Source organism: Lepisma saccharinum, chromosome 2 (assembly GCF_977018435.1).
Source record: "Lepisma saccharinum chromosome 2, izLepSacc3.1, whole genome shotgun sequence".
In the NCBI taxonomy this organism is placed as follows: domain Eukaryota; kingdom Metazoa; phylum Arthropoda; class Insecta; order Zygentoma; family Lepismatidae; genus Lepisma; species Lepisma saccharinum.
Window position 1 is genome coordinate 20,151,364 of NC_139230.1, and position 27,316 is coordinate 20,178,679.

At 35.7% G+C, this 27,316-nt stretch overlaps 1 protein-coding gene across 1 annotated transcript in view; it reads right to left on the minus strand.

The window, feature by feature from the left end:
* Window positions 1–27,316, minus strand: part of LOC145981412 (cell adhesion molecule Dscam2-like) — an 842,890-nt gene that overhangs the window by 87,292 nt on the left and 728,282 nt on the right. Inside the window, 4 exon segments of the mRNA XM_083114650.1 lie at window positions 276–423; window positions 2,753–2,926; window positions 5,109–5,228; window positions 10,055–10,345. Coding sequence (XP_082970776.1) covers window positions 276–423; window positions 2,753–2,926; window positions 5,109–5,228; window positions 10,055–10,345 — 733 coding nt within the window.

Sequence of the window (27,316 nt, forward strand, 5' to 3'; positions counted from 1 at the left end):
GTTGCTGTTGATTAGGCTCACTCTCAAGCGACATGTGTCGCCTGTTGCTTGTAGCTTCAGTCTGGAATCTCCTGAGCCTGAGGAAATATACAAGTACATAGACTAACTATAATTAACTGACAGTGGTGGCGATTGGGTCCCAAAACTAGGGGGGCAAGGACAGATTACTTTTGCTTGGTAGATATGGTTTAGCATAGTACGGGGGCAAAAGTAGCAAAAAGTGTAGAGGGGGCAACTTCCCCCCTCGCTTCCCCTGTTAACTGAATATGCCTTACCTAACATCATAACCAGGATTTATTCGACTTCCCTTAAATTTCCAAACTATGTCCAGAGGATTATCCCCTTCTACCTCACATCTTAAATTAACAAGGTCTCCTTTACGCACAGTATCTTTCCGATATCTTGACTTGAAACGAGGTGCAGCTGCAAAAAGGAAAAAAAGTGTGTATTAGAGAAATCAGTTTAAATTATTTTATGTATATTTTTTTATTGACAACAAATTATCTGATTCTTGGTACGAATCCCAGGATAGGTGATCTCAGATAGAAATTTTTCTAACAATATCCCTGTATAAAATGGCCCTTTTATTCACTCGGCCTCTAACAATGAGTACCTGGTGATAATGGTGCCTGGAGCATGGTGCTCATCACATGGCTGAGATTGAGAATGTGCATGGTCCTACTTTCCCTTCAAGGCATGGCTCAATGCACAAAGGATTTGCCATTTCACTGTACACAAAGAAGTTGTCAGTGCTGTGCAGTTGCACTAATCCCCCCTCTCCCCATGCAATGCAAAGTTCATCTACTAGAAACATGCCCACATCATGTCAAAATGTTAGGATTTACAGTGTATCATACCTGGAGTCAAATTAAGTGTAAAAACATTTTACTAATAAAAATGAATTTCTCAATCCACTATATATAGAAATAATATATTGAAATTCAAAATAAGGAGTCACATTACCCACTATTTAATACGTAGACAACACTTCCCACATATTTTATTTAAATACATTCATTACTTTTAATATTTTATCCACAGCAGATGCAATATCACATACAGTGGCAAAGTGTGGTCTTAAGCAATGCAGTACTCCAAAAGGGGGGGGGGGGGGTAAATAGAATATACAGCTCATTGCCTCAGTTTTTTTAAGAAAGAAAGGTCATTTTAAATAATAATAATATATCCCCAACTCCTCTCTCAACGGCCATGCTTCTTAGTTCAAATTCTTGGTCACGTTATTGATATAATAAAATACTTGCTATTACTTACAGTTTCCTGTACACAATTTGAAATATCCATGTTTCTTTTGGTACAATCACAACACACCAAACAAAAGAGAACACTCACTTGAACCACTCGTTCTTCCCACACAAATGGAAAATGTTCCGAAAAGCTCCGAAACAAACAGAAAAGTGATACCAACTTCGTTAAAATTATTGTTCATGGGAGAGTAAAATAACTGACTTGAAGCTTAAAATTATGTTAAGCGTTGGAATAATAGGTCATTAGAACAGGAAGAAAATGCGCCGGTTTTTTTTAAAGTTATTATTATTATTTACACAATGTATCATATTAATAAAAATATTATTTTGAGTTTGATAGCATTTAGGACATAACACTTTTGCTTTTGCAGGTCTCAGAAGAGAGTTTCATTGCTTTCTTGACATAAGTGTTATCGAAAAAAAAAATCAGTATTTTAAATTTGTTTGTATGGAAACTCATGATAAATATCATGGAAATTATTTGGTATATGTCAACACTGGTGTGGCATTGCAATTTGAGATGAGAGAGGTGTGAGGTGGACAACAGCCAGCTGTTCTGCAGATTCCAGTGCTCCCCAGTGTCATAATAATAATAATAATAATAATAATAATAATAATAATAATAATAATAATAAAAGAAAACCTGAACGTTGACATTATTGACACGTTTTACAAATGGTGAAACTTAAAGTAATGCTTTAAAGTATGTTTACATGGAATTTGGAACAGTTATAATGATTGTGTTAACACTTATATCTTTTCTGCTAGTAGTGTCTGCTTGGCTCAGGTAATTTTCGAGAGAAGCCAAAATGCTCCAAAAAGCTCTGAAAAGGAGAGCTTTTATTAGTGGTTTGGGGACCGTACCTTCACCAGCATCTACCCTTTGCCATATGATACTTCAGGAGCATTAGTTTCCCGCATGGTGGCTGCAAGCAGGGAGTTTGGTGCTTGCCAATGGGCTGCTGAGAGAGTTTACAGCCGTAAAATTTTGTGAAATCGAGTGCATTAGAAACTAAATAAGCCACTCAACATTAAGTACATTAGATATTATTATAATGGTGCAAGCAGTGCTTGATTGCTTGTACTATATCTTAGTCACTGATCACTTAGAACAATGCTAAAAATCTCACCAATACTGACACTGGAACAATTTAAATGAATTCAGAATTTTTATAAATTTTAATACATATATATATCATTGGAACTTACCATATCAATCTACCAGTGTTTTATTTATAATATTTATAAGTTTATTTTTCCATACAATACTTACACAAAGTTCATGGAAATTATGCACTTAACATAATATAAAGAATGCTTGTCATGTGGTATTTGCAAACCTTGGTAAACAGATTGACACGAGAAAAAGTATTGGTTGATATTGGCGATTAAATTCAAACTATTATTTTCTAATATCAGCCAATACCAGCACAGCCGTAATCTCATCATACAGGAAATTATCTACCTAAGTATAAATTTTCACTTACCATTTACAGTAAGATGAATGACTTTGCTCACTCCTGCCCCTATTCCATTGCTGGCTTGACACAAAAAATGTCCCTCATGTTCCTCAGTAGCTCTAGTTATAAGCAGTGAACCATTCTGGAGAATTTTCATTTGTGGTTGATGGTTGATTTCCCTGTATTCATCAAGTTGACTTCCTAAGATCACAAATAAAACATAATTTGGAAGAATAAAGCTCAATTAGTTCTTTTAGACATAATGGACATTATTTATTTTCTGCAAGGAACTATATTGTTCTGATTATTTGTAAAATTAAGACTCAATTTTTGTTCACATTTCATGATTTTATGTCACTTTTCTGTCACGTTTGGCTAATTGTGATGATGAGTGATGAATAAATGAATTGATGAAGGGACACTCACAAAGAATGCCTGTGCCCAGGTTAAGACTCGAACCTGGGAACTTCAGTGGTGAGATTGAAAGTGGACCACTTAACCTACTTGGCCACTGAGCTGGCTGAATCAATTTTTACTTATATTTTCCATACTGTTTTGAAATAAATACTTTGTAAAGTCATAAAGTTTCAGAATAACTGTGGTAAATACAACATTTTCTTTAAAATAAAAACAGCAAGCTATTGTCTATCAATTGTGTCCATCAGCAGAAATGATCATTTTTAAGCCAGAATGTGACTTTTCTAAGAAAGACTGACTTTTACAGTTTTCATTATTATGAAAATGAGTTAAAATTAAATGTTGCCTTAATATGTAAGGAATTGAAGGTTTTGAGTTCTTTCGTCTACTAATATATTTTTCACCATATCATCACTCATACTCATCTTTAGCCAAAAGTGACAGAAAAGTGAAGTAAAATAAACAAAAGCAATCACTCTATCTACTACTACAGATTCATATAATTTTATTTTATAGTTTCAGACATACATTTTGTCTACTTAATGAACATTCAACTGGGCAACAATAAAAATTAGAAAATTGCAGTTTAATGAATAATTGTTTTCAATTTTCCTATGAAAATACTTACTATTGACACAATACACCTAGAAATTTGTAACCATTTTATCCGGACACTGACCAGAAATGACAGTTTTAAAACATTACATTTTTATCCAAATTTCAATTCAAATATTGGGTTGGCCCATAAGTCCTGGCATTTTTTTTTAAGTGAAAATTTTGCGTGAAAAATAAAATGTGTTGACAATGCGTTTTATGTTATTCGATAGAGAATTATGTGCTCTACAAAATAGTGTGTTTAGTTTTTTTATGCTGATATACTTTTTATTCTTTTCAGGTGATTAAAATGGAGTGTCAAGTCGACAGAAGAGAGCATTTTCGACACCTTCTGCTGTTTGCGTTTAATCGAGGTGCCAAAGCCACAGAAGCTTCTCGAGATATTTGTGAAGTGTATGGCGAAGAAGCGATGCCTCTTAGGAAGGTTCAAAATTGGTTTAAGCGATTCAAAGACGGCAATTTCGACCTCAAAGACATGCATCGCACCGGACGCTCCGTTCAGTTCGATGAGGAGCGACTGAATCAGCTTATTCATGAAGATCCACGCCAAACGACGAGGGAATTGGCAGAGATAATGGAATTCTCCCACAGTACCATAGAGCGTCACCTTCACTCGATGGGAAAGGTTCAAAAGTTGGGCACATGGGTTCCGCATGCTTTGAACGACAACAACAGAAATCAACGAGCCACGATCTCCACCCGTTTGCTTGCCCGTCATCGGTCAACTCATGGATACAAGCAGCGATTCCTCTACCAATTTTGAGCCTTCCTAAGAGGCATCGCTTCTTCGCCATACACTTCACAAATCTCTCGAGCAACTTCTGTGACTTTGGCACCTCGATTAAACGCAAACAGCAGAAGGCGTTGAAAATGCTCTTTTTTGTCAACTTGACACTCCATTTTAATGACCTGAAGAGAACAAAAAGTATATCAGCATAAAAAAACTAAACACACTATTTTGTAGAGCACATAATTCTCTATCGAATAACATAAAACGCATTGTCAACACATTTTATTTTTCATGCAAAATTTTCACTTAAGAAAAACGCCAGGACTTATGGGCCAACCCAATATATAAAAATAAATTTTAATGTGGCAACCTTGCAAACAGGTTTTCTTTATAGCCCATAAATATTTGTATCCCATTATTGTAGTTATACAGGTTTGTTGAAGTATATGCATGCTTATCAGCCTGTAGTAATTTAGTGAAAAGAAAAGTTCATAAAAGTTGTACGATTTTGTGGTATGAATATTACCTTACTCTCACTTTTACTGTAACAAAAGAAGAATAAATGACATGCGTGAGTGTGTTTTCTAGAAATAATTTTAACATTACAGAAAGACCTCTTACCAAGTGCTTGTTTCCATCTAACTGTGGGCTTGGGGAACCCATCAACTTGACACTGAAGAGTCACCTGTTTTCCAAGAACTACTGTTTGGTCTGTGGGCTCAACAACCCATTTTGGAGGTACTGAAAAAAGGTCATTTACATCACTATCATACATTCTGCGTACCCTGAACTGGAGCTATGAGTACTTTGCTTTTGGTATGCACAACTCCCATTTGCTTAGCTAAGAAATCAAGATCTGAAACTCTGAAATTCAATTTTACAAGCCATTTAGAATAACTTCCCATTTTCAAAAATGGTTTTCTTTAATTTTCTTTCAAGGCTAGAAACATGTATTTGATGAAATTATTTATCAGGCATGAACTACTTGCCATGATTAGATAAAGATTATACTACTACATTACAAACCATTAATATATTCTACCAAATACAATAATGAATAATAACTTTTGAAGGCAGAGATTGATTATTTGTATTATCTTGTTGAAGAATTACATTTGTGACTGTTAAGTAGGATTCTCATTTTAATTGTCATGTTCAATATTATTTGTTTTGTTGTTCTCATTTTTGTTCAATGGAAACACAATATTGTGATAGATGTTATGTTAATAACCACTGTTAATAACATGGACAGTAAAAGTATAACCTGCATTCTAGTTAAATTGTATTAAGAAATATATTTGTACACATGTTGTGTATGTGTACTTCTATGAGTTTGTTTACATTTACTTGCTGTTCAGGAGAGTAGTGCAAATCAATAATATAACAAACAAACAATGGAACTCATAGAAAGTTGTGGGAGAAAATTTCTCATCTCTCGTATTCTTTGACTCAACTGCAGATTTCAGAACATGGATTACTCAATTACTCATATACTGCATTTATTTAATTTCTCAACTCTCCATATTAAATAAAGACAACTACATTAACTGATGGATATTCACAATAACATATCTTTTATGATCAAATTTTAGTGCATTAAAATTTATGCTTCATCTGGAAGATAAAATTGTGGAATATCCCAAAAGTTCATAGAGATGAATCACCAAATTTCACACATAATTAATCCTACTTTTACATAAAATTTCTACTCATTATGAACACAGAATTTAGTTCCAAATATTTTGTACAAAGTTGCGAACATGAAACTGAGCCAAATTTTGAAATCCTTTTTAAGTGTTCTGCCTCTAGAGCTAATTTTATTCTTATCAATTTGTTACAAACATTAAGAAATCGGAAGTATTATATACTTCTAGGTAATTATATATTGATAGTTCCAAACAATCCTTGCTTGAAGTCAGGTCCACCTTTTGTAGTTATGGGGTAGTGCCGTCATACAATTTGCTAGCAATGGAATATATATATACAGAGAAGTTTGAGTGTGAATTGTCTTGTCACAATAGTAAGCATTAATCTTAAAGAATTGTGATCATTTATTGTATAAAATATATTGTATAAAATTAGATCAACTATCATTCATTTAATGAATATTTGAAAACAGCTTCTCATTTGTGTAATTTCATTAACAGTTTATATTTTCAGTTTATGATCAATTTTTTCCTATGCGTTTCTAGAAACGATCGATAAGAATGCACTTGCTCCCACAATCATTGAAATAAAATAACATTAACACAGAAAAATATAATAAAAATGTTTTTAAAATATACTATTTTAAAGGAAGATATAAATGCATATTACATGAAATTATGTAATATCTACTGAATATATAGAAAATCATACCTGGTTTGGTGTGTTGTAGTGTTAGCAATATGTTCTGTTTACAGTACCTGTGTGTCCAATGATGGTGGTGTGTTCTCATGTCCCTAACAGAACACATAACAGAGACATCCAGACATGAAGATTTTCAGCACAACATGCAAGGAACTACAACATCAATGTAAGATAAAAATATGATGAAATTAGCATTAAATTATGATTTTTTAGAGACATAATTGAATAAACTTAGGCTGTACATTCACTTGCAAAGATTGTTGCAACATGAAGGAAGTTATAGTAGCTCACTAATTACTGTTGCAATGAATTATACCGCTGCAAGTTTCCAATCACAAGCAATCATACTATACATACAAATAGTTCCTTAATAATTCACACCAACTTAGCAGCACCAGCATATTGTACTAGAAAAATACAAGAATTGAAAAAATGTAATGATGCAGAGAAAGAATATTAGGTTTATGGTGTATAAGAATGTTTTGTAGGCATGTGTTAACACATTTTTGGTACAAAATGCTTTGATGTTTTTCTTAAGAAACATTAAAAATACATTATAGAGAAGCTGTATAAAGGACCCATGTTAAGCTGTAAAGATACGAAGACTAAGAAAAATGGCTCATTTTATTATTATTCGAAGTTAAGGTGACCAGTAAATAGTGAACATTGAAGAATTCTGAAATTCAAAAATATTAAAAGGAGAAAACAAAAACAATTTGTCCATACTGGATGTGCATATTCTAAAACCATAAACTTTCTGCCAGTCAATAAGGAAATAAGGAATGACCTTCACATTTCTTTTTCTTTATTTCTGCTTCTATTTGGGATTTACTTTTCCAAAAAATGCACAGCTATGTTAACACACAATACTTTCCGGAATTCTTGAGTTGAACCTTGTAATGGTTGATGTATTAATCCTGCACAATGAAATATTGTTCTTGAATATTATTCCATAGTTTTGGAAGTCCTCTCTTCATACCTATGAACTCTACATTTTCATTGTATCGAGTTGGTAGGGAATAATTCCAATGATTAAAAACTAGAGAAGGAAAGCCAAAGTGTTGTGCTTAGGCTTATGCTATACAGAGCCAGTACCAATGCCTTGCATAACACAATATACAGAATTGGTATGTTGGTATATTTATTCCACTTCCTTGCCTGAGCCTCACCAATACCTCAAAATTTATATTGATTGGTTCCTCCATCAATCCCAAAGAGCAAGGGGAGATGAGAGTTCAAATTCTTATAGTTCAGGTTGTACCCTCCCCCTAAAGTTAGATCCCAAGTTAATGCTGCTGCTTATGGTAATGGTGAATTGTATATATTGTATCCACATCATAAATATACAGAGGATCTTGACATACTTTATAGATTATCGTTATTCACTGGTCACCCAATTTGATGTCACAATTTAACTTTCTCTTTTGCAGACAAAAAAAAATATATATTTCCAAAAAAAAAAAAATAATAATTATGAGTTCAAAATGGGTCGTTGTTCTAGATGGCCTGGAAGATTTTTAAAATCAAAATAACTACCATTTTAAGTTACAAATAAAATAATTTGTATTTATATGACTTTACAGTGGTACTCTAAACATGAAATGGTACGTAGAAAGGAAATCTGTATTTTAAACTGACCAACTACCAGAAAAGAACAGGAGTGAATTATTATGAAACAAGCTACCAAAAATTAATATTGGTAAAGAAAATTAAATGTTAGATCTGATTTGATCCCATGATTCGAGGAAAACTGGTGAAAACTATGTTTATTGATTGATTGATAGATTTGTTGTTTTAAGTCCACTTTATGCACAGGAAGGCTAATCGGGACTGGACCTACAGTTTAAAGTGGGATCCGAAGCACTGTGGCATGTGCCTCCACTGGGTATTGAGCCTGGGACCCCTTGATTACAAGGCGACGACGTTTCCACTATGCCATCAGGGAGGCCTCGAAAACTATGTTTATATTGTACAAAGCAATTATAAATAATTATTACTTTACTAATGATATTGTAGCAAACAACAGGAAATTCCCAGAAAATTTTGAAAATATTCGTTTAGAATTTGTCTCACATTTCTTAGTTGTTTTATATACATCTAACACTGAATTATATCATACTTCAGAACATTTTGCTTACTTTTGAATTTGCACCAACAAGTTGAATGGAATATTTAAATAGCATCATTAACTTCCAAAATGATTATCTGTTTTTTCAATCAATTTTTTTGGGAAAAGGCTCCCAGAACAAGATTCAAAATAGAAATTAAATTATTGTAAAATAGTAACGTTCATTTTTTGAAATAACACACATCAGTGAAATACTACTGCATAGTTGAAAAAAAACCCAGGACATTTTGTAGAATGAATCGTGGGTTAAAATCTGGTCTAATTCAGCAGTCTACTCTGGTGCCAAAATGATGAACTCTTATACATCAAGACAAACTAAAATAGGGAGAGGCTAAACAGGAACCACACTGTACTTAAAATTCACTGAAATGCATGCAAAAGCAAAGAAACTGTCAGGCCCTCTGCATTTTAACTTGAAGTAAAACAAACTATATAAACTATCATTCAGCATTAAAAAAAATCATTTTGTGAGCCATGTGTGTATATCTATGAATCAAAACAATATAGCGGCTATCAGAAATAGAAAATAGTGCAAACAGAAATGTATACAAGGAAGCAAGAAAAAGGAGTATACTTTACCAGTGACAGAGAGCATGGCGGTGTACTGGACTCGGCCGGCTCTATTCTCTATCACACAGGTGTAGTTGCCGCTATGTCTAGAAGTTACACTATTTATAGTGAGAATGCTAGAAAAGGGTGCATAATCACTAATGTTAATCCAATTGGAGGCCCTCAACGGTTGAGAGTCTTTATACCACGTGATGTTAAAGGGTTGGTCCCCTTGGCTCGTGGTACACATAAGCTGAGTACGCATTCCTTCTGTTACATCATCTTCAAAATAAAAAGGAGAGATCCGAGGGGGGACTGAAAGATGCAAATAATGGATTTTTGGTATCAAACGTATATAAAATCAAAACCTAAAGAAAGAACAAAAATAATCAAGATACCAAAAAATGCTCTGAACTTAACATTCTTTCCTTGCTTTGTACAAAAAGACCGAAAAAAACTTAAGAAACAGCCATACACAATTGCAACGAGTGGAAGACAATCTAGATAAGTGATAAGAGATAGACTGGGGTTGTGTGTTTACCGTTCACGTGGAGTTGTGCAGTGTGTGTGGTGGTAGCAGCGTCATTGGAGACGCGACACGTGTAATTGCCACTGTGTGCTCTTGAGATGCTGCCTATGCTTAATGCGCTGTTGAAGACATCGTGATTTCTGATGGAAATGTCCAAAGGGCCGACAGAAGAGAGTCCAATGTTGTCTTTCAGCCATGTGAAGGTGAGGGGCAAATCTCCCTTCACCACCACACACTGAATACTTGTTCTGTCCCCTACGTTTAAATCTTGAGCAAAACTGAAAGGCGTGATTTTGGGTGGCACTGAAAGACAGAATTAGGTGTAATGATTATGGGTCTGTTGATTAGTTTGTAGATGTACTAGTAGCATAAATATACAATGGTCACAGTAAATATGTTGTTGCTCTTCCTACTATTAAGTATAAAGGTAAGAAAAAAACATTGAATATGTAAAAAATAGGTATAACAGGAAGTGTGTAAAGTACTACGCTGCCAGGACAAATGACTACAGCCACTAAAGTTGAATACCCACATGTGTGTTGTTTCAATGTCTGGTTGTAAGTGCCTGGAAAGGAATGATTCATGTATTATTTTTTCATTACTATCGACTGTTCATCTATTGTTGCTTCTGCTTTTACAAGCAGTGATGTTAAGTGGAATAGCTTTTTCAGTAAACACTTTCAATTTACTATTCTATATTTGGTGCAAACAATGTTTTTTTTTTTCATTTCTGAATTCATGGTCGAATTCTTGTGCCAATCCATAATTAGGAGAAGCCTATTGCTACATGATTAGGAAAGAAATCGGAGTCGGAAGAGTGGTATTCAGGTATCTGATTTTGCTACATTGTCTCGAGAGGTTTTCAGTGAGCTTAGCCCACATGACATTCTGCTGCATTGAAGGATGCCGAGTAGAGTCCTGCACCTTTGCAGAATGAAAAGTAATGTGCGATACTCAATAGATTCCCAAACACTTCATTGGTTATGACATTAACACTTGCAGATTCATATATATCCATACAGCTATCACATAATCTCTCTTTCTCTCTCCCTCTCTTTCTCTTTGTTCATTTGAAAGTTAATTGTGAGTGCAGTCATTCTTTTTCTCTGTACACACTTTATATATTTTAGGAATCAATTTCATCCTCCTCTTAAAAATGACAATAACTGCAATAAAACTATGATTTCTGTAATTTAATTCCATTTTACCTATCTGACAAATTCAATGGTAGCAATTCTCTATAATTTTATGAAAACATTATCTTTTTAAAATGTAGCCAGTTTCTATTGATGTTGGCATGCCAAGGGTCCCGGGTTTGAATCCCGCTCGGGCTTGGTTATTTGTGAATGTCCATTCATCAATTTCATAATTTCATCACTCATCCCCATCTTCGCAAATTAGCCAAGAGGCACAAAACGCGAAGTAAAATAAACTAAATCAATAAAAATCTATTGATGTTGGTAATGCCAGAATCACTGAACAAAACTTATTAAGAATATATCTGTTTGGCACAAATATTTGATTATTCATTTCCATTAATATCATTTACCACCTCAATGCATCAATATATAAAGCACTTACATACTTTTGTGGCAGTTCACTAAGTAGCACTTTTCAAAACAAAGCAAATAAATTATCAGAGGAATCTCAAATTTAGTTACTTTTCAACAGAGAACAATTGTAATTCAGAATAAATTGAAATATTCTATACATATATCCTAGTATGTAGTAACAAGACAATTAAAAATATATAAACATTTCATCACATCCAAGTGTATGGATCATATCTTTTTTTGTCAATAATATATTTTCAATTTTTAAAGTTGATTTATAATTTATAATAATCATTCACTGTACAATTTTTATAAATATTTTTATGTAAATTTTCTAAGGGAGAGAAGAAAATAAATTAAAATGAGTGTCTGGGTGCGGTGGAAGGGCTGCGCAAATGAGGCATCTCACTGGGGTGCCAACCACTGGAGACATTTCGAAAAAGTTTATTAATGGCAGATATGATATTAAGGCAGGCGAAGGCTAATTGGGATTTCCTGATCTTGTTCAGGTCAAAAACCCAATCTCTAAGAACTTGGAGTATTCTGAAAGGCCATCTGCCCTTCTAACTTTTGCATTGTGGTCCCATGGGATATTTCAAAATTTGAAAGAGAGAGTTGGTGTGTGGAAAGTAACAGGAAGCAATCATACTTTTCTTCGTTAGAAAAACTGAAATTATGCAATGGTGAGTATTTTCAAGGGAAAACATTATGGATATAAGTTAGGTCCCCATTCTGATTTTTGGGAAAGGGTGTCTGTTGAATGTCAGGAGTGGTAAGAAAAGAAGTAAACCAAAAGAGACAAGACATAGGATTGGAACTTGGAATATGATTAACTCTTTAGTAAGTGGCCCATGCCAAGGCCCATTTCATATATCCTGGTATATCAGAAGTGCGGTGGGAAAAATGTAGTGACCGGGAAAGTGAATAATTCAAAATGTTTTATGCTGAAGGAGAATGCAAAAAAGTCATGGTGCTGGCATACTACTTGGATAACATGTGAAAGACAAAGTGATTTCAGTGTGTGATGTGAATACAGGAAACTACCATGAAGGAAAATGATTTAGTGTTTGTACAAGTTTATGCCACATGGTGGGGGTTAATGGAGAAGTAGCAGAGGAAAACTATGACAAGAGATTGAAGATGACTGAAAAGGGGAAGAAAGGATCATGCATTATCATAATGGGAGACTGGAATGCTGTAGTAGGAGAAGCACAATAAGAAGGTATGGATTAGGAGAGAGAAATGAGGGACATGAACTCCTGGTAAATTCCTGTAAAAGGAACCCACTAATGGTTGAAAAGACACTATTTTTGCACCACAAAAGAATATACATGTGGACAGTATCTGAAGTGGAAATGTCTGCAGGGAAGATGTTTAGTTGAGCCTTGGTGTTAGCTGCGGGGATGCTGTTATGGTTTAACATGGTGACAATGAGACAGCTAGGGGGATGCTTTGCAAAATTAGTGCTAGTTGGCAGTGGGGATACCATAATACCCCCTCACTTCGAGCACTGCACGTGGTCATGCCCAAAGGACAGCATACAATATCACATAGATTACATATTTGTACAGGGAAGATATAAAAATTGTATGAAAAATGCAAAGACATTTCCAGGAGCGATGTACATTCAGATCATGTCCTACTGGTGGGTTAAATAAACTTTCATTTGAATAAGATAAGAATAGATTGTGCAATGAAGAAGCTTCACTTTGAGAAACTTAAGAAGCTTTGTAGAAAATTTCAGAGAGTTCATCACTAAATTAAAAGACAGAGCTGTAAGTAGTGATAATATTTGGAAGGACACAAAGTAGCAGAAGAAACATTATCTATGGAAATAGAAACAGTACTAAGAAATCATATGTTGGAGATGATGGAAGAAAGAGCATAAATACAGAACAAGGAAGAAGAAACTACAGGAATTTAAATAACCAACTAAAAAGAGAAACTGATAAAGAAGAAACATGAAGAAACTGAACTAGAAGAAAAGAGAAAGATATGATTTATGGTTCATGAAGCAAACTGCTTGGACTTTGCAAGAGAAAATGGCAAACAGTGTCCGAAAGGTTGCAAAATCACAGACAAACCATAAATAATGAATTTATGGAAATAGGATGAAGAAGACCTACACAGAAAGAGTCATCATGTGAAGGATTCTTTACCTAGAGAAAATGAAGGATTTGTAGTTCATGAAAAGGTCTTCCCACCTCGAAGAAAGTATTTGAGAAAGCACTTAGGGAAATGAAGACTGGTAAAGCAATGGCATTGGATCATTATTGAACTATGAGTGAGTGAGAGAAATAAGGGGTTTTGATGCTTATGAAATGCAATCTATGAGAAAGGTGATTGGCTTGAAGACTTCATGGAGGTAGTTTTAGTACCTCTACTAAAGAAAAGCAACGTCAGGAAATGTACCCTAATTCTATGCTTACATGCTAAGGTTGATGGAGAGTTAGAAGAACAACAGTTTGGTTCCAGAATTGAATCAGGTACAAGATATGCAATTAGATGACTGTGAACAGTAGGAGGAAGATACCCAGAGAAAGGAAAGTAAGTGCTTACTGTATTTGTGTATCTGGAGAAATCATTTGATGTAGTGAATTACATCAAAATGACAGAGATGCTGAACAAAATAGTTGTAGATTGGAAAAGACACTTAAATAATCTGTACATGAAACAACAAGCATATGAGAACATGTTACAGAGAAAAGTGAAATTGGGGGAGGAGTGAAGGATGCTGCCTGTCTCCTGTGTCCTTCAATATCTATTTAGAAAAAAAATGGTAAAGTAACATTTCTAAAATAAGGAAGGGGTAACAATAGCAGGAAGCAAAATAAAATGTATAAGGTTTCTTTACTAGCGTAAGACGAAAGGATGGTGTTAGATGGGATACACACTGTGAGCAGTACAGCATGAATATCAATGTGAACAAGACAAAGGCAATGGTTATCAGAGGATAAACAAGAAATAGTAATGTGAGGATTTGGGGAAAGAATTGAACAACTTGGCAGCTACATATACCAGGAATGTATCATAAGCAGGACAAGAGCTGCAGTCAGGAAGTCAAAATGAGAATGGCATTGGCGAAGGAAGCATTTAATAGAAGAAGTGTTTTTGTGGACCTTTGAACAATGAACCGAGGAAGAGACTAATTAAATGCTATAAATAGGACATGTCAAATTATGGCACAGAGACCTGGACATTACAAAAGTTCTGAGAAGAGGCTAGAGGCTTTAGAAATGTGGCTATGCTGAAGAAAGGAGCATGTGAAATGGACAGACAAAGTAAGAAAGGAATCCGTGTTGTAAATAATTGGCCAAAAAAGAAGAAATTGACTCAGATGGAACTACCTACCCACTTGAAGATGTGTTAGAAGGAATGGTTAATGGGGAAAGAGACCAGGAAAGAATAAATATCAGCTAATAGATGATATTAAATTAAGTAGATTCAATACGGATATAAAGGATATGAGGTATAAGGTTCAAGATTGGAAAGCCTGGACGATGAAATGAAAAGCTTGTCCATCGAGCAGAGGACAATAAATTATATTAAGGAAAATGATCACATTTAGCATTGTTAATGCAGTCGAATATACTAACGTCAAGTTGATATACTTCTAGTTTCATTGAGCAAATAGTAAAATTGTTTGATTTCATGTACCAAACTTACTTTCTTCAAGAGTGACGTTTCATTGTAATTTGGAATGTCTTTTGTGTGAAAGAATTATTGTAGCCTAGTCTATCTATGGTGTCTTTCAAGGTGAGATTTATAAATGAGTAGGGGAGACCGGGGTGAGTTGAGCATGTTTTTATGTTTAAATTTCTGCAGCTCTTAAAAATTACTATCTACTATTGATGAAATACTATGAGCAATACCTGTAGTTTCCTTGACCACTATGTATTTTTATTACACCATGATGCTAAAACTTGTAAAGTTATTGCTTGTTTTTCGAAGCGTGTCAGTATTGTCAATTCACCCCGTATATGATGTGAGTTGACTATATGTGCCAGGTTAGTTGACAATATGTGTAATTCTACCCCATACACGGTTTGGAATATTTTATTTCAAACAATATACTGCCTTAAAAATTACAGATTACAAAAATGTTTTCAAATGAACAGTAACATGAGACATAAATGTTCCAAACTTTTAAAAAAATAGTTTACGAAAGTGTTTACTGAATTTTTTACCCAGTGTTTATTTTTGTTATATCACAAATGCAAATGCAATATACTGTCCTATAATCCTAATCTAATATATATTATTACAAACAATGTGTCTATATGCTAAGATGTTTCTGATGAAACAATTAATTGAAGAACAATTTTCTCAATAGGCCTACAGTATTGTCAACTAGCCCCTTTCTTCCTATTGTCAACTCACCCCGATCGCCATATTAAACTTTCTGGCCATGCCGCTGCTAAACATTGCAGTTTAACAAAGTATCCGAATGTAGTATCGGTACAATTTACCATAGTCTTCTGGATAGACTTAGCATAAACTATGTGCTTATTTACTTTGAAAACATATAAGAAAGAATATAGAGTTGAGAAAATTTACCTCGCAAGTAAGAATTGATGTTATTTGTCATGCACTAGAAACTTTGTGAACAAGACACTCAACTTCTTAGTTGTGAGTTGGTTCTAGAGATGACACATATTCACAGTAACCTGCAATGTTGCCAACTCTTGACTGGTGGGAATAAAATGGACTTTGTCAACTCGCCCCTAAGGGCAACTCCCCCCGGTCTCTCCTTCTCTTGTTACATTCCCAGGGCTCAAACTTTTATGAAGAGGGCGAAAGAAGGCACCTGCTCTCCCCCTTCCAAAAAGTATTTTCGAACGATGCTCTTTCAGAAAATAGTTAGGTTTAGTATGATGTGAGAGTGGAGTATTGAAAAAACAACAACAATTCATTAGAATTTTTTTAAAAATATCATTAAGATTACCACTACAAATACTTAAATGCCATAGTTGTGCTAATCGACCACCTTCCATTGTGAAATTTGATCTTCCACGATCACTGAAAGTGAATACCTACTGTCCGATTAAAAATTATAGATACTCGAGTTTGAACTCCAATTAAAAATTAACCAGTAGACCTACATAAAAACGAGTTACGTCAAAATTTAGCTTATTCAATTCTGCCTTGATCTATGGTAACCACTTTTTCAGAATATGCCTTAATTTTTTATCGTCGTGAGAACAAAAAAGTGCCTTTTTTTAGTTCTGTAAACGATCACTCTCTTTGAAGTTGTATAAATCAGAAACGAGTGATTTGATTGTAATCAGATTTTAGTATAATGCAGGCAGAAAGGCTTTAAACACAATTCTTAATTTTCTGATTTTTAAAAATTGTCAAAAAACCGTTATCAACAATTTTGCGAAATAACTTTTTCTTAGTATTGGGTAGTCCTACACATACAGAACATTCCCTGGCATTCGCTACGAGACTCGGCGGGAAGCGGCCCGGCATCAGCGCTTGTCTTTCCCGGTGAACTGGTCCGCGACAGTCGCTTATATTAAACAGGGTCAGTTCTGAATAAAAGTGGAAAGAAAAATGGGGAAATGAAGTATACAAAGACAATCCGCACACCATCCGTAGTTAAAAGAGAGTATTGTACGAAAAATCGGGAGAATTACAGTAGACGAACTTGCACGTGTAAATGTCAATTTCCTTCGGAGATGCCAGGAATGTGTTGCAGCAGAGGGACATTATTTTCAACACCTTCTGTAGTCAAGGTTAGTACACAATATGAAAACTGTAATTTTAATCGCCGACTCTAGGGTGCGCGTCAAATCTCCTGCATATGGCCTTGAACGGCTGAACAGCACCAGCGAATCACAGACGTGCGGCGTTGCCTAGTTCCGTGACAAGGCGTATCGCTCAACCACGCTGTCTCTTTTCCGTGTGAGATTTCGACATTGCAGCGCTGCGGTGCGCTGCTATTGGCTATCGCCTTATGCAGGAGATTTGACGCGCACTTTAGCGACTGTCGCTGACCCGTTCACCGGGAAAGACAAGCGCTGATGCCGGGCAGCTTGCCGGCGAGTCTCGTAGCGAATGTCAGGAAATGCTCTGTATAATATTGGTGTTGTTTTGAAGCTCTTTGCATCTGTTTTCAAAATCCATTATCATTGTCAATTCACACTGCGAAACCGATTTTATACAAATTTTTATTCAGCGGAGTAAAGATGTACGCGGAATGTGGCAACACCGCACACACAGTAATGTCCGTTGAACCGTGGTTAACTGCGGGCTGTCGCTGTTGAACACTTAAGAACACTACTGTTCTTAAGATTTAGGGGAGAGCAGAGTAATGCCGGACAAGGAAAGCTCTGCGTTTTACTCACTCGAGTGAAGGAGGTAAGAGATGTAATAGATGCTTAACATACCTTGTTTTACACACCTTCAAAAGATATGTAAAATAATAATAATAATAAATATTATATAGTAAGAGGATGTGCTTGAAGCCAGAAACGGCACTAAGCCTTACTGGGAGGAACGTGTTCAGTAGCCCCTCATAAATTTCACGATAGCACTTTATTTTTCTTGTATCAACAAAACCGTTCATGATTTTAAAAAAATCAGTAGTTTCTCTCATTCGTACAAAGTATTTCGAGCCTAAAAATATAATTTCGTTAGTTTCTCATTTACCAATACTTAACACAGTCTCGGAAATGCAAAATGTAGGGTCCGAAATATCGCATCAGAAAGTTGATTTATAATAATAAAATATTTTACAAATTAAACCTATTCCTTGCAATAATAAGAGTGCAAAATATGCTCTATAATATAAGAAATGTAAAATATTTTAATAATTCTGAATTAGATTTTTAATTGAGATTACAATTAAAAGAAATTACGTCCTACTGTAATTTGTTTTTATGCCTTTATTTTCCATTTATCGGCACTCGAACCTCCCCAACCATGATTAATTGATACACTGATTTTGTTTATTTAACGTTATATTTATTTAGTCAGGCGCCTGAACTAACAGCGCTAAAAACAACAACATAGATTGCACGAGTAAGATATACGTAGTCATTAACCCCTCGTAAAATTTACAACGCCACCCTCCCACAGCGAGCAACCCATCAGGACCGTAGTTTGGCATAGACTCTTTCTAGGAAGAGAGTTAGCAAGGTACAGGAAGGGGGGGGGGGGGGCAGGAAAACATGCTTTGTTCAAAACAGCAAGTTCCGACAATCGAGCTCGAAAAAATTACGACGGGTTAGTGGTTTAGGGTTAAAGCAAAACTGGAAGCGCATTCTGCGGCTAATATTGCTACCAAGGACCCTGAGATTTGTGGAAAGAGTTAATGTAATTCGAATATTGAAATTATAGCGATATTTTATAACAAAAAATATCGTTTCCTGTGACTTACAGGCCGTAAGTTACAGCAATTATTATTATTATTATTATTTTAAGTTGGGTTACATTTTTGCTTACATCTAACTATAGAAAACAGCTTCTTGTCCTACATGAATTAATATGTTAAGCATACAATTATGAAAATTGTATATAGATATACAGAATATGGAAATTACAAATGTACGTAATTTTTTTTAAAAAAACATAAGAAGTAGAAACAGTAGCAGTAATAATGATAATAATAATAATATCAATAATAATAATAGAAATAATAATAATAAATTTCTATGACCCCCTGAGAAAAATTCTCGCGGGCGCCCTTGATTGCTACGCTTCTGGGATAAACTTGATGATATTAGTACTATGAAGGTATAAAATACCGCAAATTGGCTTACTGAAAAAGAAGATTAAAGAGTGAAAATAATGTGAAATGGGTAGAATACGTAAAAGGCAGTTTGGTCATTAAATATATCAAATTGTCATAATTGACTGATGCAGACTGAACGAAATGCAAAATCTGTAAATTCCATTAGCTGATTGAATAAAGAAAATGAGAACATTGTTTTTTTTCAAAGCCATCAGGATTACTGCACACGATATCATTTTCACAACACATGGCGAACGCAGACAGACCTAAACAACTGATCAGTTTTTAGGTTATAGAACACCCAACTGGAATATAAGCTTTTGTTGGACATCGTCAGCGTATGGACATTCCTTACACATGCACTTTTGCAGCAGACGGGCAATCAGTAAACATTAGAACGCCCCAGACCCGCGAAAGACTCATAAGCATCTATCTTCTCCTTCTTCATTACCGACCCTTACAGACAGTAGTGGGCAGTCTCGGTCAAAAGTACTGGGTTGGTAGAGCACGTCCAAAGATCATTTGTGGTGCATGTACACAAGAAAATCGTTGCTTGTGTGGGTGCTGTACTTCACTTTTACTTCACTCCACTTATGTTTACATAAGGTACCTGAACCCAATATGGCCTAGTACGCAATATGACCTATTTGCTGTTTCCAAGTAGTTACATGGTGAATTCAACAGATGACGCTAGTATGTCATTTAGAGAGTCCGAATGACGTGACCGAACCTGTTTGTTGTACATATAGGGGTGCAGTGCACTTGCGCAAAAAAATGTGAAAGTGTGCGCTCGTGGTATATGAAAGGTGCCACGAACGCACAACATCCAATGCTGCGTTGCCACATCTATGATTGTGTAATGGTTAGGTTAGGTTAGGTTAGCTTCGACTATGTCTCTGAGGTCTGCTGGTGTATTCCTCCTTCTGCAGTGATACATTCCCGTCTTACGAGGCCAAATTCTTTGTGAGGTTATTTAAATGAAATAGGGTGTTATGAATATAGCCATTCACATAATATATGATACATAATATGTCAACTTATAAGGACCCAGGGGTCCCTTAAAAACCAAAAACAGTTGATACAACGTGGCAACATCGCCATGGATTTTGTGCGCTCGTGGTATACATTTTTAACCACAAGCGCACGCAGCCTTTTGTTTGTGCGCTCCCGGCCTACGGCCACATATAGTGCTGTAACTTGAGGACAAAGACGCGAAATAGCTGGACCTCGTGATTTTGTTCTACGAGATCTAATATTGCATACGTAAGTTATTACTTACGACATCTTCCAAGTGATAGGTGTTTATATCTGTAGTACATATTATGATAGCTCATAATTTGTACTTTACGCGCAGTGGTAGCGTCTTCGCCTTGTAATCAAGGGGTCCCGGGTTCGATACCCGGTGGAAGCACATAGTGGTTCGGATCCCACGTTAAACTGTAGGTCCAGTCCCGATTAGCCTTACTGTGCATAAAGTGGACTTAAAACACCAAATCAGACAAACAATCAAACATAATTTGTACTTTACAACAATGTACTTCGTTTAGACTTCAATCTAAAGTTCTGTTGAAAACGAAGGAAACACGATCACTATGTAAGGTAGAGACTCAATATGGCAGGAACATATCGCAAAGGACATGTGAAAATGTGACATTTGTTACTCTTATGTTCACGTAGAGTGTCTGGGAGTCACTAAAGATGACGAAGGACCTTTCATTTGCCCAGACTATGTGCAATCCTGGTCTTCTGGTGACAAGTTGTGACACGTCACTTCCTTGTTTATTGGTTTGTAAACGATGTTATTTCTTTGTGCAATCTCATTATGTCCGTATGTATATAAAATGAAATGTGTATCAGTATACGTATTTACCTATAATAATAACATTGTGGTACTTTCATTACAATTTATGTTGCAATTTTTGATGTGAAATAATAAAATATATTACTAGGCCATATCTACTCAATATGGCCTAAACGTTACTTTTTAACAAAATCTTCACTGCACCCATGTTATTATTTGGAACAGACTCCAATTTTCAGTAAACGTCCAGAAATGTTCCTTCTTTTGAATCTTGTGATTAGTTTTACCTTTCTGACTTTGTACACCGTTAGAAACAATCGCAAACCTTAGGTAGGCCATATTGGGTTCAGGCACCTTACTTGAAATACAATCAGTCTTGGAGATAGGCATAAGTTTGAAGTTGTAGCTCACTCTGTCGGGCGAAACTATATAGGATCCACAAGATTCCGGAAATGGAACCTTGTCTCTTAAGCATGACGCCCACTGAGACGCGGAGAAACGCCCGAACAGAAAGCAACAGAACTTCTGTTGTCTGCTTCTATTGAAATCAAATGGTGTATCGCCCACTACAGGGACACGCGCGGAACCGAAGCCGGAATTACCGTGCCAGAAGTCTGCAGGTTATCTTGAGGGTTATCGCCCATTTAAACGCCGGAAATGGGTCTGTTGCGTTCTGCTGCCACGTTTCTCCGCATCTCAGTGGGCGTCAAGCTTTACTCTGCTAAAGAGGACTGGTCTGAACGTTTGCCGTACCGGACATTGGGAAAACAAATGGTTTGGTGTTTGCTTCACAGGTGCAGGTGGGGGAGGGAGTTAGGTGTAACCTTGAGATATGCCGGATAGTGAACGATAATACTTCGCGAGGGAGTTTGAGTGTATGGGACAAATGTCCAACTAATAAACACAACCACGTACAAGTGGTACAGTCACGGACACTTCTGGGTTGTAATATACTTTCAATGAGATTGCTAGAATCCACAAATGAAGACTAAAAGTGGTAAACGCTGTAAGTGCCACAATAATTCAAACACCGTTTTCCACGTTAAACTGTGAAATGTGCCATGCTTTATAATGTGGTGAAAGTGAAATGTGGCTGGTAGCCCTCTAAGTAGTTCAAAGGGCGTGTAAAGAGGTCACTAGTGTGCACGTTCTTACGGGCTGATGTGCGGAACGATGCGATTTCCCAATACTTTTGGCACTTACAACGTTTACCAATTTTACTCCTCAAATGTCCGTGACTGTACCACTTGTAACGTGGTTGTGTTTATTAGTTGGAGAGCCCAAGCCTCCCACTGTGTATTTAGCTTGTATTTAGGTCGGTATAGCATAACCGGTTTTGAGAGGCGGGGGCGTTCCGTGTGTGCATTTCGCGTGTTGATCTGCTATACCCTGTCTCGGCTATCTCTGGAGCAAGCGAACGAAACCAAGCCTCTGCGAAAGTAGTGACGCGAGACGGCTCCACCAATGAACAAGCAAGAGGAAACGGTATTGCGTGAAGGGGGAGGGAGGGGGAAGCGACTGCACTTACCAGCCTTCGAGCAGCGTGTACTGATTCGCTCTGCTCACTCGATTTCCTCTCTTCTCTTCTGCTATGCACGGCCTTGCTCCAGAGATAACCAAGACAGGGTATAAGTCTTGATAGGGGTTAAGGTCGCTATGTGCTTTGACTTACGTAAATTGCACCTTCCGATATTTGTCTGCCGTGACTATCAAAGCTAAACAAACTAGGATCACACACTTTACCCGCGATTCGGTTTTGGCTCATGTCCGACATTGCCCTGGTTTCATATCCTATTCTTTAACAAGACTTCTCATTTTTTAAATTCGGCAAGACGTTATTTTTCTTTGATAACATAGTGGGTCAGAGTGTATGTAATAGTAAATATGATGAGAACTAAAACATTCGAATTCAGTACATCTGTCGCAATATGTGTTTTCAAGCGAGCTCTACCAATCCCAAGTTTGTATAAATTGTTTTTACTACAACATTTAAACTTCCTTTTATTTGATAATAAATATTTATGTGGAGCACGTACTAACAATGTGAATATTAGGAAAATGCATGTTGAACATGTGGTCCTCCCAAATAATTGACAGGCATCCAGTGAGCCCCACACCAGAAAGTCTGGCGCCGCCACTTTTAAATTGTTGAATCTTCAAAATTTAAATTTTTCAGTATGTGGTTGTTTGTGTCTTTGTTCCACAAACCTTCAATCATAAAAAGTTACCCATATTTGTCTAATGTGGACAGAAATCGGTCGGTTAAATTCCTCGTATTCCTATTAATTGTTATTGTGTGTATACATTTGTGTACTCAAACAAAAGAGCTAAAAGTGAACGTGTAGGTATGTGCTCAGACTTCATTTCCTCAAAACTCCAACTTTTCAAATTATTTGTTTATTTGTTTAGAGAGTAAACATCCAGGCAGCGTAGTAGTTTGTGACAGTATATAATCTCCAAAAGCTACCAGTTCTCGGCAAGAAGTATCTCTCCGAACTAAAGATTTTGAAGCCAATCTAAACGTTATACACACGGTTAAATAGATTGAGACTTGATAAACATCTACGCGATAAAAAAAATAATGCAATTCACTCATAACATCACTTATTAAGCAAAACAAAGAAATTTAAGAAATGAATTCAACTTATTATTTTAGAACCTTCATTGAATTCGAGCCTTCCAAGTTTGTATTTCATAGAATGAGAAATCTAACACAGTTATCACGAAGAACAAACGCAATTACATTTTTAATTAGAGCAATCATTCACGATGGAGTGTTGCAATTTAAGGTACCATGTTCGATATCTCTTGCTAAGGATGCAAGGGCTTCAGCGGGTTTGCTGTGCGAACACCAACCCTTCCTGCTCTTCAATCTATATAAAAGATGCTCTGGCTTCCTTGAAATGGTTTCATTATGCAGATAATAGCTTGTCGGAAGATACTTTAGGCCACGGACAAAGTGAACCGGTTGGGGTACGGCTCCTCCATTTCCGTTAGAGAATTGGTAGCTCTCAGTATGATATCGTGGCTGTGTAGACACAGTGCATTTAACATTAGTCCCCCTGATAATGGAAAGAACGCTTTAGAAAGCCCCCGGAGAAGTGAAAGAGCTCCAAGGCACTTTCTTTCTATTAAAAATTCCATCCTCCCATATTGAATACCAAAGCAGGGTACCGTTAGAAGCAAGACCAGAAAAAAAAGAAAAGAAAATGGACACATCCCTAGGTAATTCTTATCACACAAGATGAATGTACGAAAATCTGAAACTGCGCAATAAATACTTAAATTAAAATGCATATTTAATAAAACGATTGAGAAACAAGAGCATGACATAGATTCTGAGGCTGACTAAGCGAAAAGTTATTGTGCAATAATAGTACTTATAACCTTATTAAAGCAGTTCCTTTTCTTTCACAAGCTGTACCTTCAAAATATAGACTTATAACTAGGCTACATTACATCTAATTCGCAACATAAAAATTAATAGATCTTAATATTTTAAAATTCATCGTAAATATCATGTAAATCACAAAGTTGGGAAAATAGTAATACAATTGTAAAAAAATAGTGCAAACCTTATTATTTATCTGTTTTCTGGAACCAGGGCATTCACGCACATTATGTGTACGTGGTGTGTGCATACTATATTATTCTCGGTTTGAGGATATGCACTTTTGTAAGATATGTTTTAGGTATAGAATTAAATAGATAAGATTCACACTAAAATTAAAATTAAAAGTAAAAGGAGTAATGGTTTTATTGAATTTTTTCATGCTGGTGTGACACCATTCTTTGCTTTCCATTGTAGTTGTTTTGTATTCGTTTATTAACGACATAAATTCTATTTTCTAAATGTTATAGTTTCTTGTCTCATATTCATATGCAAGGCAAAGTCAGCATCTCGCAATACACCCAAAAAGGTCTTCCAACTTACAGCCTAATTAAGCCATTCCAGAATTGAATCCTGGTGGTGGGAGATCCAAGGTTCTGATACGACTTAAAAACACCAACTCCAGTTTAATTAGAATATCAAGTCTATTGGTTGTAAAGGAGTACAATTGCAGAATAGACAGCAAGGAAGGAATTCCACACCACATTCGGCAAGTTATGTCAAATGGTCAATATAAAGTTCTAGAAGACACAGGACGCGCATGATTTTCACAGGAGAAAATGAGTTGCCGGAAACTGAAGAGCCAATCTCAGAAAATCCGTTCGAAAAGCGGATCGTGAGACGGTAATTGAAGCAATCATGCCACACATTTGAGGGAAGTTTGGAAATGAGAGTTTTATTTTCTAACAAGGTATGTAGGGCCTATTTTCAAGAAAAAATGTTGACCAGATGCATGGCGGATCTAGAGATTTTTCTTGGAGGGGCACAGAACATACTCTCTTCAATTATTCCCATCAATTCTCAGGGTACTTTGATGACAAGGTGATAGTATTAGTAGATTTTTCTGAAATGCCAGTGATTAACAATGATTACAGAAAGGAATGAGCTTGAGAATTCATTTTCTCAGGCGAAACTGTCTCAAACATGGGAAATATTTGACCTAGAATGCTCTCGCTTTGTGCCCATCAGTTAACGTTATTGCCTTTTAACCAACAAGTCCCGGATTCGATTTCCTTTCATTAGAGTGTCTAGTAAATCTAGTCCCGATTAATGCATTAGTACTAATCTTAGTTTTATCCTTTTACTATCCGGAAAAAGGATTGCACGAACATCTTTTGTTCGGTGTAATGTAATGCTATCAATACATTTTATAATATGCAATTATTCCTAAATCCGTCAATGATCAAAGGGATTGAGTGAAGAGGTGGAACAGAATTCGCCTGTGTTCACCATATCTCACGCCTTAGACTTCTCTTTATGGGGGCACATCCGAGATAGCGTTTAGAGTAACACCAAACCATATAATGCACTTAACGGAAGGCAAGCATCGAAAGAGAATTTCACCGAAATAACATCATTCGTAATGCTTGTTATTCCATTGGTCCATTAAGAGCCACGCCAGGATGAAAATCAGAATACCGATAACTTTAAGCAAAATTTGTCTTTTTTAATTTAGAATATAAATATTGGAAGTATCTTAATAAGTAATATTGTCTTCATAATCATTCAAAGTATATATGCGTTTTATTGGGACTCCCTATATATACACACACACACATATATACATACACGATAAAACGATCATACGATCAAATCCTATCAATATACTATGTATATGTATTGATAGGATTTGCATCTTGATATATATTGGACTACCTAATTGCATATATTTTGAATGTAGTTCTCGATTGCCAATTATGGATGTTAATAGAAAATCAGGTACAATTATACACTGCATAATTGCATACCTGTATAATATACAGGCATTGATTGCCTCAGAAAGGGTAAAATTCACAAGGTGTAATGAACAGATTTTTTGACGGTAGGTTGTAACCTACAAAAAATGGATTCGTTTTTTTACGTTCCGAAAAAGGCACGAGTGTTTCAACGAAATCAGAAAAATAAGTCTCTCAACTTAACCACGAAAAATTTCTAGTCAATTGTTTTTGATATTTGAAATGTTCAATATTACCTGTGCAGCTCGAATAAGCGGGAAAACTTTTATGACATATATTCAAGAAGCATGATTAGTGTTTAAAAATAATAAAGTAACAAAATTTTCAACATTATAACTGGGAATTTAAAGAACACAACACAATTAAACCTCTTTACAATAATTAAATTCTGATTGTACAATTGTTCATTTCTTAACTGAAAGATCGGGGAGGCGCACTATTATGAAAAATAGACCTGGTAACTTATGAACCAGAAAACTGATTTTTAATTCTACTTTTCGTTATTTTCATAGATCTTTCTTGTACAGAAAACGTTATTCTTACCATTAAATAATGTTTAAGAAAGCGATATAATGGTGTGGCAGGGTCAGTCCAGACCAAGCAATCTACACACTTCACAAAAAAGTAATCAATCACTCGGTGTGATATGTTTAATTAAGTAATTACATTCGTGACAGGCTATAATGGAAGTAAGATAAAGTGCTTATTTCACTTTATAAAATGAAGATAAGCGGTGCAAGAAGTTTTTGTGCAAATTGAAGGAAAAGTGACAGCCTCAATATTGCACTCTTATAAATGTATACAACCAACTTTCACTAAAATGTAACTGATTGCAT